Source organism: Urocampus carinirostris, chromosome 4 (genome assembly GCF_059441175.1).
Source record: "Urocampus carinirostris isolate Australia breed hairy pipefish chromosome 4, RoL_Ucar_1.0, whole genome shotgun sequence".
In the NCBI taxonomy this organism is placed as follows: Eukaryota; Metazoa; Chordata; class Actinopteri; order Syngnathiformes; family Syngnathidae; genus Urocampus; species Urocampus carinirostris.
The window spans coordinates 31965148-31983251 of NC_142352.1; the positions used below are offsets into that span (position 1 = coordinate 31965148).

Here is an 18104-nt window from a genome sequence, read left to right on the forward strand (position 1 = left end):
ATTTTCTTTAAACATTTATAGACAAATCATTCAAACACTAAAACACCGGCAACAGTAAAACAGGTTCAGCCCACACATTAGTCCACTTCAATTCGTAATGACAAAAAAACATGCATAGGATAACAAGATTTAAAACACATGCAAAAGTGAAAAGATATCACTCGAGTCAAATCACTTCACTCCAAATGGTAGTAAAAACATACAAAAGGTAACAAACTACGATTAACATTAAATATGTTTTGAAGTAAAATACAACTGCAAGAACAAACATGTTATGGAGTTCAGCTCTTTTTAGACTCAGCCCTGGAACAACTTCAGACCCATTATAATCTTCAGCACCTGATCAGCTGCAGCTTCTCGAAATCTCTCCAGCGTGATAGTGACAGTGGAACCTGGCAAGACAATCACCTCTCCTGGAAACTGGCCCAGCCCTACAATACTAACTTTATAGCTAATATGTATGAATCCGTCAGGCCAAGAACTGCTAGCCAACAACTCAAAACGGGGCGGAGAAAATCCGGTCAGGGCACAACACTTCTGAAGAAAGGTCGCTGGGGACCCTGAAAATGGCACAGGCAAAGCTTGCTGTCTCAAGACTGGTTTGGGGACATCAGATTCTCCTACAGCTCTGGAGAAATTGTCTTGAATCAATGACGTTTGTTGCGGATGGCAGGAAGGCAGGCCCGAAATTGGTCTGACGCTCGACATGCGGTTCGGAGGCTTTGGACCTTGAGAGGATTTTGATTTCCGAGGAAGGTGCAACTCATTCCGTGTAGGAAACATCTGCGGCAGCCATCCGACAGATATATGCAAGTCAAAGTACTTCTTAAATGCTAGAGACAAAAAACATTCATATTAGTAAAAATCATTAAGATCATTAAGGAAGGGGTTGGGGGGTATGAAAGTGTGATACACATACATGCTGGAAACCTTTAACCTAAATTCTTATTAACTTAACGTTTTTCTCAAATTGGGAGACCCAATCTTTGCCATTTTGACACATTTTTAAAGGCCTACAGAAATTTAGTCCTGTGTCTACAGCAGCTTGCGAAACTATTTGACCCCTTTGAACTTTGGGACCTATTGCCACATTTCAGACTTCAAACATCCAGATATAAAACTGTAATTTCTTGTGAAGCATCAACAATAAGTGGGACACAATCATGAAGTGGAACACACTTTATTGGATATTATAACAAATAAAAAAAGCGAAAAAACTATTCAGCCCCTTTACTTTCAGTGCAGCAAATTCTGTCCAGAGGTTCAGTGAGGATCTCTGAATGATTCAATGTTGATCTAAATGACTAACGATGATAAATGGAATCCACCTGTGACTAATCAAGTCTCTGTATAACTGCACCTGCGCTGTGATAGTCCCAGAGGTTTGTTTAAAGCGCATCATGAAGAACGAGGAAGACACCAGGCAGGTCCGAGATACTGTTGGAGAAATTTAAAGCTGCATTTGGATACAAAAAGATTTCCCAAGCTTTAAATATACCAAGGACCACTGTGCAAGCAATAATTTTCAAATGGAAGGAGTATCAGACCACTGCAAATATACCCGTCCCTTTCAGCTCATTTAAGGAGAAAACTGATCAGAGATGCAGCCAAGAGGCCCATGATCACTCTGGATGAACTGCAGAGGTCTACAGCTGAGGTGGGAGAATCAGTCCATAGGACAACAATCAGTCGTATACTGCAAAAATGCCTTTAAGGAAGAGTGGCAATAAGGAAGCCATTTCTTAAAGATATCCATAAAAAGTGTCGTTTAAAGTTTGCCACAGGCCACCAGGGAGACACCCGAAACATGTGGAGGAAGGTGCTCTAGTCAGATGAGACCAAAATCGAACTTTTTAGCAACAATACAAGACGTGATGTTTGGCGTAAAAGCAACACAGCTCATCACGCTCAACACACCATCCCCACAATCAAACATGGTGGTGGCAGCATCATGGTTTGGGGCTGCTTTTCTCCAGCAGGGACAGGGAAGATGGTTAAAATTGATGGGAAGATGGATGGAGCCAAATACAGGACCATTCTGGAAGAAAACCTGATGGAGTCCCCAAAAGACCTGAGACTGGGATGGAGATTTGTCTTCCAACAAGACAATGATTCAAAACATAAAGCAAGAGCTACAATAGAATGGTTCACCCAAAACATATCAAGATGTTAGAATGGCTAAGTCAAAGTACAGTCCTCAATCCAATTGAGAATCCGTGGAAAGAACTTAAAACCGCTTTTCACAAACTCTTTCCATCCAACCTCACTGAGCTCGAGCTGTTTTGCAAGAAGGAATGGGTAAAAATATCAGTTTCTTGATGTGCAAAACTGATAGAGACATACCCCAAACGACTTGCAGCTGTAATTGCAGCAAAATGTGGCGCTACAAAGTATTAACTCAATGTGGTTGAATAATTTTGCACACCCACTTTTTTCGTTTTTTATTTGTTAAAAAAGTTTAAAATATCCAATTAAGTGTGTTCCACTCCGTGGTTGTGTCCCACTTTTTGTTGAATCTTCACAAGAAATTACAGTTTTATAACTTTATGTTTGAAGTCTGAAATGTGGCAAAATGTCACAAAGTTCAAGGGGGCCAAATAGTTTCGCAAGCCACGGTATATATGTATAGGACATATAAAAAGAAAGCTTGAACCCTCATCTTTATGGTTCTATCTTTTACCACTGTTTACTAAACAACAGTAGAACATTGCTAAGTTTCTTGAAAATACTCGTTTACAAGAAAACTGAGAAAAGCGGCTTTTTATGTTGGGATGCATTTCAAACAGAACTTTTACTTTGTGACTTTTTGAATTTGTGATACCTTCAATATCTAAACAATGCTTTCCATAAAAACAAAGGCATTTTGCTTGCAAATAACATTTTACTACACAGTGAACTTATGCATAAACGATACATGAACTTTGCAAGAACCGCCCGATGTTTCAGGTTAAGTGATTACACGATTTCGGTCACCATAATGATTGCGTTCTTGCAGACGTGCACGAAACGTAATCACTCTCTGCCTTGACAATTATGAAGGGACTTAGTCCTCTTTTTAGAAAGAAAAAAGCCCAAAGCGTTAACTGTGTGTACTTATCCGAATCTTCGCTACACTCACCTAATGCTTCCCTACGCTCGCGCTCGCCATAAGTGGACGCCTACACACTTCAATCACGGGGTTCAGTAAGCAGTGTTCTCGTTTGCCCGCGTCCCTGCGTCCTAGACGCATCATTTTTGCTGGTGACGCATTGGGTCAAATCAACGTGCGTCTCCAGGACGCAACGTTTTTGACACCAAATTGTCATTATTACCAGATAACTTTTTTTTCTAACACAGATTTACCGCACTCCAAACTTTTCGTCGGGCAGATCCGCCACAAACAAGATCTCGTTGCTTCGAGATGACGTCATTGTTTTGGTGGTTGTCGAGTGAAAGAGAAGTATGCCTCCGTAAAAACAGTTGGTATTAGGTGCAAATCAACAAGAAATTGGTAATTTCTTCAGTGTTCTGAATAAGTCGAAACATAATGCAGAAAGTGGTAACAACGGCAATAATTCCGGCACGAAAAAACGGCGGAGAAATTCTTCAGAAGACCGTGAAGGCAAGGAAAAAAAGCGAACGATTCGACAAAAGATAAACAAAAGAATACTCTTAGCAAGAAAAGGACTTTTCCGCCAAAATGGACTCACTTATATTCCTGGTTACGCTATGAGGAGGAAGATAATGGAGGCTACATGTTCTGTGATGTGTGCACCCAGCGTGACAAAAAAACTGGATTGCATAAATCATTTTGCAATACGAACTTTCAGAAAAGCACATTGGATCGGCACAACGACAATGAAAACCACAATTTAGCTATGGAAACTCCGTTGCTGCAATTGGACCTTAAGAAGGCATTACAACTGTGGTGGGACAGCAAACCACGAAGAATATATGAACTGAAAAATCTGAAGTGATTAAAACTGCATGAATATTTAGACTAATATTTCAGCAATATTATTTTGTATAATGTACAATATTTTTGTGAACTGAAAAATCTGAAGTGATAACTGATTTGTATTACCAATTGAGTGCGATGAATAAAACTGAATGACTATATAGATTTATATGATATATTTGTCACCGGTTTACAATTTTAACCTCGATAACACTAAATTTTGGAGACCCATAGATCTCTGTTGGGGCCCATAGATTTTTGATCATGCGAGTCCCCGGGACCCATCACTTTTCAGAGGTAAAATGAACACAGAGTAAGACTAGGAATTGGGGATTTGTCAGCATGTGGACAAAGATCTGATCAAAGCCACTCCTGCCATCTAATGTTGATTTACCATACTGAAACTCTGCCCAGAGGCTTGATACTTACGGATAAGCTGAACCCTTATTGTTTTTTTAAATGAAAAATATAAAAATACAAATATATTTTTTACGTTTAGGCACTTAAGGTCAATTCTTCTGAAAACGTATTTATACATTAGGGCACTGAATGAGTTAAATGGGGGGAAAAAAGCCAAGAATTTTCATACTAATGTATTGGGCGTGAGCCCACCTGTCCAATCACAGCATTCTGAATAATACTGACAATGTTTTTGTGGAATTTAAGAAAAACAAAATTAAAAATTACTTCTTTTCAATGTTAGGCGGTAGCCATTTTTAATCTTGCTGTCAAGTAGAAATATCACAGGCTCTAAAGCAGGGCCAAACAAACTCTTTTGACGTACCGGGTTTAAAAAAAATTGGCAGAAAGGCTAGGCCGGGAGGGTAAAAATTCTTGATTCCATTTTAATCTGTATCTACCAATAGTCTGCAACCCCTTACTTCGACAACACTGTACATGATGAAAAGAGATAATGTAGGGGTATCCAATTTGTCTCATATAGTTGCTGCTATTTAAAAACATGTATCCCATTTTTTGTCCTTTTTGTGTAAAGTGTAAACATTCCATTCATAAAAAAAAAAACCCATGGAGATAAGTCTTTTTAGAATAGTATTGACAATATGCATCCATGGACTAAACAGACTTCTACATAAAAAATTTACATTGAGTTATTTTCATCTATAAAAAAGAACATTTAATTGCATTTGTTTTGAGACGCTCAGAATCAAAGCAAAGTAAACAATATCATTTGTGTAGTCACACTTGGTTTTGTTGTTTGGAGTGGTTTTAATAAAATGAAAACGTTATTGATTGTCTCCTAATGTGCAAGTTTGAATCTATGTAAACATCTGACCAGAACTGTAAAGCAATCTGCTGCAATTTGAGGATTTCACTCACCTTGCACAAGATCCTTCTTTGCCATAGAAGCAACATGGTGAGAGGCAAAGGCAACAACAGCTGAAACAGCGTCTATTCCGGGTCTAGACTTCAGAGAGAGGTTCTCAACACCTTTTGTCAGACCACGGAGTACCTGGCGGTTGGAGAAATGTAAGATTAGATTTATATACATTTACGAGTTGAGCATTTCCAGGTTTTCAAAAATAGGATCTCACAAAGAGACCAAAACTGGAATATAGCAGGTGCAGGGAAAGAGTTGATAAGATTTAAGGCATGATATAACATATTTCACATTACAAATTGTACAAATCACCGAAAAAAGTGGGGGGGGGGGGGTGTATGGATGGGTGTCATGGGTGGGCGCTATAAGGCAAAGTCGAGTAGAAGGGTGGGCAAACTACAGCCCGAGGGGCACATGCGACCTGTCAGGCTTTTTCATCCCACCCATCCTTTACAAATATGATGATAATATATATACAATTATAAAAAGTAAATACATTTTAAAAAAAGAATACTGAAAACGTATTGATTCACACGGCGGTGCAGTGGTTAGCGCGTGTGCGGCACAGTTCTAAGGTCTTGGGAACCTCCTGTGTGGGTTCAAATCCAGCTACCGGACTTACTGTGCGGAGTTTGTATGTTCTCCCCGTGCTTGCGTGGGTTTCCTCCGGGCACTCCGGTTTCCTCCCACTTTTTGGATTGGCCGGTCCAAATTGTCCCTAGGTGTGAATGAGCGAGTTGTCTGTCCCTGTGTGCCCTGCGATTGGCTGGCAACCAGTTCAGGGTGTCCCCTGCCCACTGCCCGATGATTGCTGGGATGGGCTCCAGCACCCCCGCGACCCTAATGAGGATAAGCGGTGCAGCTAATGAGATGTATTGATTTGTTCCCTCGCTTGTCCCCAGTTTACCCAAAATTCAAATAGCTGGCTACATTTTCTTAACTTGCCATTTCTCTCATGTTTTGTTGTTGTTTATTGTTTAAGGTCTTAGGGGCACCTCTTCCTGTTTTCTCTCATGTATTTGCTTTATTCATCAAGATCCATCCATTATCTTCTGCTTATCCGGGGTTGGGTTGTGGGGCACAAGTCCAGAATCCCCAGCCACTTCACCAGGTCAATCGACAATATCCTCAGGCAATCCCAGGCCAGCCTAATGTCCTTGGTGGTCCCCCGAGGCCTCCCACCGGTGGGCATGCTCAGAACACCTCCCGGGGGAAGCGTCCAGGAGGCATGCTTATCAGATGTCCGAGCCAATAAGTTGGCTCCACTCAATGCGGAGGAGAAGCAGCTCTATACGGACTACCTTCTGGATGACCGAGCTTCTCACACTATTTCTAGGGGAGAGCCCAGCCACCCTGCAGAGGAAATACATTTCAGCCAAATACACCCTCAAGGACCCTTCACAGTGTGTAATGGTGGTCCAATGGCCCAAACGAAAACCACAATGCTGTTCCTGAATCCCTTCTCCAGTACCCCTGAATAGACCTTGCCAGGGAGGCTGAGAAGTGTGATTCCCCTGTAATTGGAAGACATTCTCTGCCCCCTTCTTAAAAAGGGACGCCACCCGGATAAACCTGGTTAACTGGCAAGCCAATTGTCTTTTTTAGGGTGCCAGATTTACAGTAACTAAGCCACCGAAGTAAAAATTGATGTGTGCAATGTAAGAACCTTCTAGTACCTGAAGCAGCTCATTTCGCTGAGTGTTGGCCGGTAAATCTGCAATGTAGAGATGCCTCTTCTCTGTGCTGCGGCAAACAATCAAATGAAGCCCTGGCTTCAGCATGTGACCATGTAGCTGGCGTATAGCATTTTTTGCCACATCTGTGGAGCCGTATTTGGCGTACGCAAATCCCCGATGCCACCCGCTGAAGTTCATCATGAGTCGAAACTCCCACAGCGGCCCCGCTGAGCTGAAGAGGGGAATCAGTGTGTCTTCGAAAACGTCTCGGGGGATGTTGTTGATGAAAACTTCACAGTCTAATCCAGGGGGCGGCCCGTGCCACACTTTCACAGTAATGAAGTAGAAGAGAAGAAATTAGATGGTTACATTTCAATCGATTTCTAATGGTTGAGATGTTTGGAGGACCGATCCAGCCATATGTTGAATTTAATGTAAAAATGAATAAATACCTACAGATTTATGCCATATAAATAAAAGAACACATAAATAAACCACATAATACATAAATATATATGCAATGTATTTACATATCGATGCATTTTGTCATTTATTTTTATTTTGTTGTGTATTCTGTCTATTCTGTCATAACAAAATGTTATTCAAATGAGAGGGCAGGTCAAACTGCCTGAGCGTTTCACCTATTGGTGGTAAAAGTATTGCAGTTAATTGGTGTACAGACACTAGGAATACACTTGGGAGCCAAGGGGGCACCAGGCTGCAAAAGTTTGGGAACCATTGCTCTATATAGATGAATAAAGTTAAGTGTAACTTACTTTTGAAAAATGAGCTTCAAGAGGTCCTCCTCCTTAGAGAGAGGCCGAAAAAAGCCATCCAACCATTTTCTCAACCGCATCAAGCTTTCTTATTCCACTTTCATTACGAATGAGACGGCTCGCATCTTCTTTACACTTTGCAACAACCATATTGAATGGATGCACGATATATTAAACAATAAAAATGTCAAAATTCTTAGCGGGCTAGAGATAGTATAGACATAGTATAGAAAGTATAGAATGTTTAAACACGAACTAAGAAGAGGATTTTTTCTTCTTCTGGGTGGACGCTGGGTGACCTCTCACAGCGCCACACACGGATAGCGGCGGAAAGAATCAATACAGTACTGTCCTGTACTCGGAAAAAGGTGCACAAAATACAAAATCTCACTTACAGCAATGTCCGGATATTTTTCGACATCTCGAAAAAAATGTTTGCAACGACCATTTTTCGTACGTTGAATGGTCGTAAGTAGGGGAGCGTCTGTACTATGCTTTGGGGGTGTGACTTGTTTGCTGTGTCATTGTTTTTCAAAACTAGCGTATTTAGGAGTCAATAGTTTACAAGGGCAAACATTTATAGTAGATCTAGCTTCTTAATTGTTCTCTAAAAAGGAATCACATTTTTGCGTTTGAATTTAGAATCTACTACATTTTCTTGCGAGGGGAGCTTGGCCCCGACCCTTGTATACTTTTCACCCACTGGAGTCTCACAAAATTCTATGGGAAACACTGATTTATATCATATGTTTAGGTACTTTTTGATTTGTTTATGTGTCCGTGTATTTATATGGAATACTGTTGTAGGCATTTATTTATTTATCCTTTTTTCTAGTTATGGTCAAATCTGCCCTCCATAGACATGTGCCAAGGGAGAAAATCAAACAGTTGTCTGTCAGGATGACTTGTAATTTATGAACTACCAAAGCCAAATTAAATTTCCAATTTGTCATTTCATATAAAAACATGTTTAAATCCCTTTTGTACAATTATCACAATAAAGTACATTTTTAAGACTGCTCTGATTAAATTCAGATACCAAGATACTCTGAATTTAATTACCGTTTATTAGCAAACAGCAAGATGGAACGCTGCCATGAACCAAGTTTTCGAAAATTTGGGTTTGTATTGAGTTCCTTCTTACCCTGAGGTGGTCCGCCATACTTTCGCTGGCCATTGACCTGATCAATCTTTGTATTGGTTGTTTTAAGCCAGGTTTGCAGTTTATGCAAATGCTCATCGATCAAAACCTGAGGGGAAGAAATTACAGTGACACTGGTAAAAAACATATTCAAACTTTGTCTTTGGTTGAAAACGTAACTTGCAACAATACCAATGTTCATAAAGTCCTTGTGCCTGATGTTAATGTCTGTTTACATGGGGATTCAACTAAGTTCCTTCTGTTTGTTTACAGGATCATTTAAAATACAATATGATTATAATCAGGTTTGTGTTGGGCAATATTAAAATATTCAACAGTTGTTTCTCTACAGAGCAGACACTCATTATCTCAGGGGAATCCATAACGTCAAGGTCCAATGTTCTCGCACAACATTGAAAAGCCACTGTCCCACACAAAAAGCTACTCATTTATGGAAAGATTTTAATGATGACCTTAAAATGTCCCTTATTTACATGCGTTTAAAAAAGAAACCATATACTTAACGTATTATGGTTAAATATACTAAAGAATATCAATATATCAAAAGTTCATTTTGAGTATTATATGTTATACAACGCTCTAGCAAACAGCAGTACCTCTACTTACAAATGTCTCAACATACAAAGTTGCAGGTTTGGAGTACCTGAACGGGAAATATTGCCTCTAGTTACATAGCTGTTTCAGGATACAAGGTCAAAAATAGAGTACAGTCCGCGCTACCATTTGCTGCTCCCAGAGTTGTACCTGGCAACCCGATGCGTATGCGTGAATCCTGGCATGCTCTTCGTGTCGCCTTCCTGCTATGAAAAACGGTCTACTGTATGGTATCACTACAAAGAGTTATCATTCACAATGAACTCAATAAAGACATGCAGAAAAGTGGACAAGGAGAAAATAAGAGGAACATATTTTTTCTGGCCATAGAAACAAAGCAAGAGATAATACAAAGCTATGAAGACGCACACGGCTATGCAGGAGGAGTTCAAAGACAACAGGGAGGAGGGAGAAGCCACCATTCAATCAGCTAAGACGTTTTGCCAGGCCTAGCTATCGCTCAATTTGATGACGCATTTCTGATGGATTGTCAAAACCCGGAGAAAAGGAGACTTTAGATCAGTTTTTTTCAAGAAATGCGAGGCAGAAAGGTAAATAAATATTTCCTTTATTCTTCTTCTTTTTTTTTTTTTTTATACTTTTTTTTCTTGTTTTATATTTATTGCATGGTAATGTTTTTTGACATGTATTTGTTTCATCTGCTAAAAAATATTAAAACAAATATCATACTTTTGCAGGGCTTGGAACAGATTAGCACATTTATATTTAAAAGGCGTTTCTACTTACAAATGTTTCAGGTTATAAAGTTACTTCCAGAACGAATTCCTAAGTAGAGGTACAACTGTGCTATGCTAATTTAGAAATGTCATTTTTTGTTTTATATTTTTTTCTTAATGGGGTAAAGTTCTGCTGTCTTGTTTTGATTTTGGAAAATTTTCCCAGCACGGAAAAAAATGGAACGGGTCAGGCACTTGGATTTGGCCTACTCCCTTTGGGCACATGTTTAAGCACAGTATTATGGTATTGTACAGCTCTTTGCGTGCAAATAGATTATGAATGAAACGCGAGAGAAAAGGTAAATTAATATTTTTATTTTAATATCTTTATTCTTAGTTTTTTTACATTATGTGCCTCTCGTTTTATGTTTATTGTGCGATAATCTAATTCTAACATGTATTTGTTTCATGTTCTGATGCTCTTTTATGATTTATCAAAACAAATATACTTTTGCAGGGCTTGGAACGGATTAGCGCATGTATTTATAAAAGGTGTCTCTCCATACAAATGGTTCAGGTCACAAAGCTTCTCCCAGAACAAACTTAAGTCGTCAGTAGAGGAACCGCTATACTGTTCTATTTATGAAATGTCATTTCTTCGTTATCTCGTTATTCTTAGTGGGGTAAAGTTCTGCTTTCTTGTTATGATTTTGAAAATCTTCCCTGCACGGAAAAAAATGTAACAGGGTAGGGACTTAAAAGCATTGGCTTCGGCCTACTCCCTTTGGGCATATGTTTAAGCATAGAATCGTGGTTTTGCACGATATTTGTTTCATTTTTTAAGAAATTATTGATGGAGTTTTTGGGTGTGCTCTTCCTGAATAAAAAGCCCCAAACACTTTCGAAATTGTAACCTGCAGTAAACATAAAAAATGTTAATCCGGCCATTACTTATTAGAACGAATTTGTGCAAAACATGCAAAAAACATTCAAACGTTACTCGTCACCAAATGTTTGCAGCATCGTTATAAAAAGACTTCAATAAATACTGTAATCCACTACCAGACGAGCAGACGCGCAATACGTAGCAAGCAAACCAAAACGGTACGCGACATGATTTGGTGTCAGGCACGCGACATTCGTGCAGCCCGACAAACGAATGTTTCCTGAAAAAGTAGGCCAAAACACAAACGATGTCACGCTTGATTCGTAGGCGTTAAAGCACTCAAGTAGATAATGTAAAGCACGAAACAGCTTCAAAAACACGAAACAATGACTTTGTTACTCATTTTGTTCGCGCTACCTGATTTTGCTTGTCCATCCTTCACGTAGTTTAAGGTCAAAACTGAGTCCAAAATGTAGTGACGCCTGCAAGACCTGCAGTTTTCTTGATGGGCCAACGACGGAGTAAAAAAAGGGCCACCTTGCAAATGTGAATGCAAATTCTGTTTTTTTAAATGCATTTATTTGTATAGTCAGTGATGCACATAACTCTCATCTAATCATTTGAAATATTAAAAAACAACAAACCTGAATTACAAATCCCCTCCAAAATAAAACAGTATTTCAAATCCATAATTCAAATTGCTTTAATCGTTTTTTCGTCAAGAATAAGAGATCAAGTTTAAGAGTAAAGGGGAATACAGAAAAGAAAAGTTTATAAAAACAGGAATGTAGAAAGAAAAATAATTATAACAATAACGTTTGGATGACGGAGAATTTTAGAGGCACGGTATTAATTATTTAGTGCCTCCTGGTGGTACAAAAAACTTTTACTCAGTAAATGATGGATTGGACTCTCAGGAACCGTCCTTTTAAGGTTCAGATCCTACCTCTCAAAAAGGACGCATTGTGTTAAATATGGTGAAATGACATCTGAGCCCTTTAGTGTTACCTGTGGTGTTCCGCAGGGTTCAGTGGTTGCCCCCCTTCTTTTCAGCAATTACATGCTTCCATAAGGTAATATTCGCAAGTATAATATCATGATGAGACTCAACTGTATCTTCCGATGGAGGAATCTGCCTCATTAAACTGTGGAAATTTGGAGGCCTGCCTCACTGAGATAAAAAGATGAATGTCGCCTCACTTTTTTCACCTCAACAATGTGTTTAAATCTTGGCTTAAAACACACTTCTATTCTATAGTTCATGACTGACCTATATTTCATGTTGACAATGTATATGTATTGTTTGTTATTGCAACATCCGTTGCAGCCTGATCATCCTGGAAGGGGGATTACCTCATGTGCAGTTCCTTCTCAAGGTTCCTTCCTTTTCCTCCTGTTGAGGTTTTTGAGTTTTTCCTTGCCCTCATGTCGGTTTTAGATCAGGGGATAGTGTAATAATAGTCTGTAGTTAGAAATAATCTGTGGTCTGTGCAGCCCTTTGAGACTCCTTGTCGTGCTTGCGTGGGTTTCCTCCGGGCACTCCGGATTCCTCCCACATTCCAAAAGCATGCATGTCTGGTTAATTGGCCAAATTGTCCTTAGGTGTGAATGAGCGAGCGAGTTGTCTGTCCCTGTGTGCCCTGCGACTGGCTGGCAACCAGTTCAAGGTGTCCCCTGCCCACTGCCCGAAGTTAACTGGGATGGGCTCCAGCACCCCCGCGACCCTACTGAGGATAAGCGGTGCAGATAACGGATGGCTGCATGGATGATTTTAATATTAGGCAAAATAGGTAAAAAATAATACCAATGTTAATTAAAAAAATCATAGGTCGAGAAATTTGTATTTCTTTTTAATAGTGGAATCCATACCGCCATGTTTGTCTGACGTCTTGCGAAAGAAAACCAGTGCCACAGAGCATACAGCGTAGCAGCATTAGAGAACAGTGCCATCTAGTGGTCAAATATAACACACTGGGGCTTTAGGTGTATTATACATCATTTAAACAAATAATCAATTCTTCCAATCCTTTTAAATATCTAATAAGTAGTGGCGGACCGTGCAGTTTACACCTACTTTAATTTATGTTCCCTGGGTTTTACATAACAAAGTATTTGGTATTGTTGCATGACTAAAGTTACATTTTCAACCAAAGGGAGGGAAGTTTGAATATGTTTTTTAACAGTGTCACTGTAATTGTTTCCCCTCATGTTTTGATCAATGAGCATTTGCATAAACTGCAAACCTGGCTTTATTCTTTATTCTTGTTTTACCCAGTTTATTTTGCTGTGGCACTGACTGCAATATTTTTATCTCACATTTTGTTGTGAAATTCTGTATTGTTTTATGTTGACATTAAAGTTGCTTAGCATGAAAAAGTTCAAAGTTGAAATAAGTTACTCAACAGCGACATCCTTTGTTAGAGTGAACAAAATAATTGTTACTATAAATTAGTAGAATAATGTATTTTTTTCTAAATTATGAATTCATTTCCCCGCGACCCTACTAAGGATAATAGGTGCAGATAATGGATGAATTGATGGAATTCATTTGTGCATAATGTTACATTGTATTTTTTATTTTTTTTTTATTTATTATTATTCAGCCAGTATCAACCATCAACATGATATCTACCGGAAATCATTTTGTCACGCGAAGCTATCGACGTGACTCGTCGCCTTCGATCGGCGCCGGGTTTTTAGACCCAACTGCTGTGTTGGGAGTCATTATTTGACCAATCCCCCCGATTCCAACCCTTAATGCCGAGCGCCAAGCAGGGAGGCAATGGGTACCAATATTGTAAGTCTTAGGTATGACTCGGCCGAGGCTTGAACCAGCGACCTCCCAGTCTCGGAGCGGGCGCCCTACAATCTAGGCTACCGAGCTGGTTTGGTACTATACTGATTAAGAGAACACTCAGAGACTTGTCTATTTTCTATTAGTATCTTTTCTCGCAGATTTTTTCTTCTTTTTTCTTTTTATATCTTTCTTCTTTTTTTTATTTTTTGCTTTATTACCTGCTTTTTTTCACGTCATTACTAGTCAGAATAAACCCAGCTCTCAACTACCGTAAATTCCGGACTATAAGCCACTACTTTTTTCCCAAACTTTCAACCCTGCGGCTTATTCAGTGATGGGGCCAATTTATAATTTTTCTAACGGCCAGTGGCGCTCGAGTACAAAAGGTAAAATTTAGACCGCAGAGGAAGACTGCAACTTCTTGGCTTGTGCATAAATTAAATTAGCGTAAACATACCCTCATCATGCAAAATGCAAAAAGAAAGGCACATGACGCAGCTTTCAAGCTAAAAGCAATCGAGCAGTCCGATAAAAAAGGAAACAGCACAGAATCAGGAGTGGATGAGAGTTCCAGCGACAGTGACAGCGCAAGTGAGGCTGCGGGAGTGTGGGACGACGTCTATATGACAAAGTTTCTTTCCGACACCGAGGAAGACGACTTTGATGGCTTCAGTTCTAAGGAGGAAGATGAGGACGGTTTAACGTGATTTTTACAAGTACGGTATGTTTTTTTACCAGATCCGTTTACTGTGTTGCGAGCGTGTTGCTAGCGTGTTGCAACCATTAACTGCCCTGTCACAGGCACCGTTTGGGATGAAAGTTATATTATTATTATTAAAGCTTTAAAAACTCTCTCGGTGTACCGTCTTTCCTTGTAAATATGTGTAACCCATGTGTAATATGTATTTGCAACTGTATATTTTTGTAATGTATTTATTTGTATTTATTTTGGACACTTATTCTGATATGTTTTGCAGGGGCGAATAAAAAAGAAGGGTCGGAACAAACGCGGGGTGAAGGGAAGTGGGGACCGGTAAAGACCTGTTTGTGGACGCGGCGGACAATAGTGGATATATAATTTTCCCACCCCTACCTTTGGAAATATACACTTTTTTCCTTGGATTACTTTCAACGGGACCCGGACTCTGCATGTCTGCATCAAACCTTAAGTACCGGTATCATCTTCTGTTCATTTTGCCGGCTGTGATTTTTGGACTGTGTACTTTAATGAAGGACATCCCGGAGTCAGACACAGGTAACGCTCTCAATGACCCCCAGAGAATGGACTCGGACCCCCCGGTTTTGATTAAGTAATTTGTATAATTCAACAACACTTATGAACTTTACCATCTCTACTATCAATGAATGCTGCACCTCCTTTTTGGAAGGTTATGAACAGTGGGAAGAGATTTGGCTGTGCCCTTCATTGTGGAGTGGCTTGGGTGAGGACCGTGACGATGGGGTGGCCATTTTAATAAACAACTCTCGACTCATCATAAAGGGGAGCACTGTGATGAAAGAAGGACGCGCAATCTTATTGTGGAAGTTGAACTGATCCCTGCTGGAGGATGAAGCCTTGGCCGCGCAATACAGGGAGCGGTACAAGGACTGGCAGACCCTTTAAGACTCGTATGATTCACGAGCACAATGGTGGGAGATAACAAAGAAACCAACGCAGATTTTCTTTAAAAATGCAGGAAAAAATAAAAAACTTAAAGAGATGAAATACATGTTGGGACTACAAAGAAGACTCCAACGCTATTTTACTCCAACACAAAAAGGGATCGAATTTAATGATGAAATCAGAGCGATCAAACAAGAACTAAAAGCTTTGGCGGAAATAAAGAGTAAAGGCAGAAGGTCACACTTTCACTTTACCTCCAGAAACCTTGTTAGAATATAATATGGTGAAATAGTGAATGTGTTTAATTGCTGTTAAAAGTGTCGATAAAAATTGTTCAAACCTCATATTGTTAGAATATGATATAATGAAATTGTGAATGTGCTTAACTGCTGTTAAAAGTGTCAATAAAATTGTTCAAACCAAAAAAAAAATAAAATTTGGTTTCAATCGCGGGACTTAAAGTCAGGTTTGAGTTAATTTTGTGTTTGTGTTACATTTTTTAATGTGAGTGCATGCGGCTTACATACAGGTGCGGCTTGTGTAAGTACAAAGTCGTTTTTCTTCTTAAAATGTGGTGGGTGCGGCTTATAATCAGGTGCGCTCTATAGTCCGGAATTTTTATGGCTATAAAACCTTTATTGCAACTACAGCTGCGATACATAAAAAACATATTATTTAGGAATAGAGCCACACTTTACTTAAGAAAAAAAAATTAAACACAAAATCAAGAAAATTTAGATAACTCTGTCGTCCAGATTATCAGTGCATTTCAGTTTAATCAAAAAGTCCTATTCTATCTCCATCATCGGGTCAGATGCAATCGACATTTCGTTCTGTGTACATTGTTACACAGAATGACAATACAAGGAAATTATTATTATTATTATTATTATTATTAAAGCTAATGCTAAAAGTTGAGCTTGCCCTGTTGTATTCCTGGCATACCTTTTTATTCTTTTTAGGGATGTAAATGTCCATTCGACAGAAGCAGTGTACAATCTTAATATACCGTATTTGCTTGTGCGGTTGTTTTGGTGAATTACCAGACCCTATGTTTGTGAAAACTGTAACGTTTCTGCAGGCCTTCCAGAATCCCCATGTTAACCAATTCAAAATGTGATAGGCTGAACCCACAGCAATATCACAGCGATGTTGTGCTACGAGGATGCCTGCGCATAAAATGTTGCAGACCTATGGGCAGATTTCTGAGCCGGGCATCAAGAGAGCAATTCTTTTGAGGACTTTTATTACAAGAATATTCCAGGATTGTGAAACATAAAAAGTCCTCCTTAAGAAGCATTAAAACCGGCTGACCACTGTTTGTATAGGAAAGGGGCATGGACTAGCAAAAATGAAACTCAACTTGAAAAGGAAACTGAACGGGAATTCTATCGTCCTATGTAAGTAAGGGAGTCACATCTTCGCAAAAAACCTTTGTTAAGACTGGACCTAACTTGATTTTGCAGGTGATACTATATGATAAGGGCACCACTGAATGAATGGATACATAGAAACATCTAATTAATACAGCAAGTAAATACTTCATTGAAATATATGGTTAACCATAAGCTGCATGCATTACACCGAGATGAATAACGTGATTATCAAAGTAATAATGTGATGATAAAATAATAAAAGTAGTATAACTGTAAAACTCATGCAATCATGACGACATATTCCGTGACACATTTTAATAATCTAACACTGTAAAGAACATTGGTGCCTATTTCCCATTTGAATGGTTAGAACATGCACACACTTGCATGCTTGGCCACACATGAATAAACACCTCAAATAGGCAACAGAGCACGTAGCTAACAGCTAACGTCAGCTGTTGAAGCTGGTGGTCATGATTCTCTGAGAGGAAGTGTCTTTTGAAGAGAAAGTGTCTTTTGAAGAAGAAGCGGTATCCGATCGAGACTTGAACATTAACGCCAAAGACCACAGGAACACAAAGAACCCTGATAAAGACAAATAAATTAGTGGTCAATATTTTGTGCCGAAACTGAGCCAAAGCTTCTCAAACTGGGTGGTTGGCTTATTCATTTACAATCGGTTACAGTAGTTTCATTACAAAAGTGCACCCCGACATATGGAGACTGTTCTCATCTCATCTCATTAACTGCACCGCTTATCCTCAGTAGGGTCACGGGGTTGCTGGAGCCCATCCCAGCAATCATCGGGCAGTGGGCAGGGGACACCCTGAACTGGTTGCCAGCCAGTCGCAGGGCACACAGGGACAGACAACTCGCTCGCTCATTCACACTTAGGGACAATTTGAACCGGCCAATCCACCTGAAATACATGTCTTTGGAATGTGGGAGGAAACCGGAGTGCCCGGAGGAAACCCACGCAAGCACGGGGAGAACATACAAACCTCGCACAGTAAGTTCGGTAGCTGGATTTGAACCCACACAGGAGGTTCCAAGACCTTAGAACTGTCGCACACGCGCTAACCACTGTGCCGCCGTGCTGCCCCATGGAGACTGTTTTCTCGAGATAACAAATATACCAAGGGAAATCTACTAACTCCTGGCTTTAGGCCTGTTCAAAGTGATCTCCAGGGGTCATAACATAAACATATCCACCTAAATCAGGGGTTTCAAACTCATTTTAGCTCAGGACCCATACGGTAG

At 39.6% G+C, this 18104-nt stretch overlaps 2 protein-coding genes across 2 annotated transcripts in view; both read right to left on the minus strand.

Annotated features, from left to right (window-relative positions):
• On the minus strand, positions 1-16567 carry LOC148367330 (dead end protein 1-like). Its single transcript, XM_088334890.1, has 7 exons — positions 16512-16567; positions 11224-11327; positions 9635-9690; positions 8873-8978; positions 6953-7278; positions 5276-5408; positions 1-833 (listed from the first exon to the last, which is right to left on the minus strand). Exons 1-7 carry the CDS (start codon positions 16565-16567, stop codon positions 298-300), a joined length of 1317 nt encoding a protein of 438 aa, XP_088191016.1. The 3' UTR covers positions 1-297.
• The window catches only part of adgrg3 (adhesion G protein-coupled receptor G3), a 22122-nt gene continuing 20430 nt past the window's right edge, over positions 16413-18104 (minus strand). Inside the window, exon 13 of the mRNA XM_088334189.1 lies at positions 16413-17429. Coding sequence (XP_088190315.1) covers positions 17296-17429 — 134 coding nt within the window. The 3' untranslated portion in view covers positions 16413-17295. The remainder of the gene's footprint in view (positions 17430-18104) is intronic.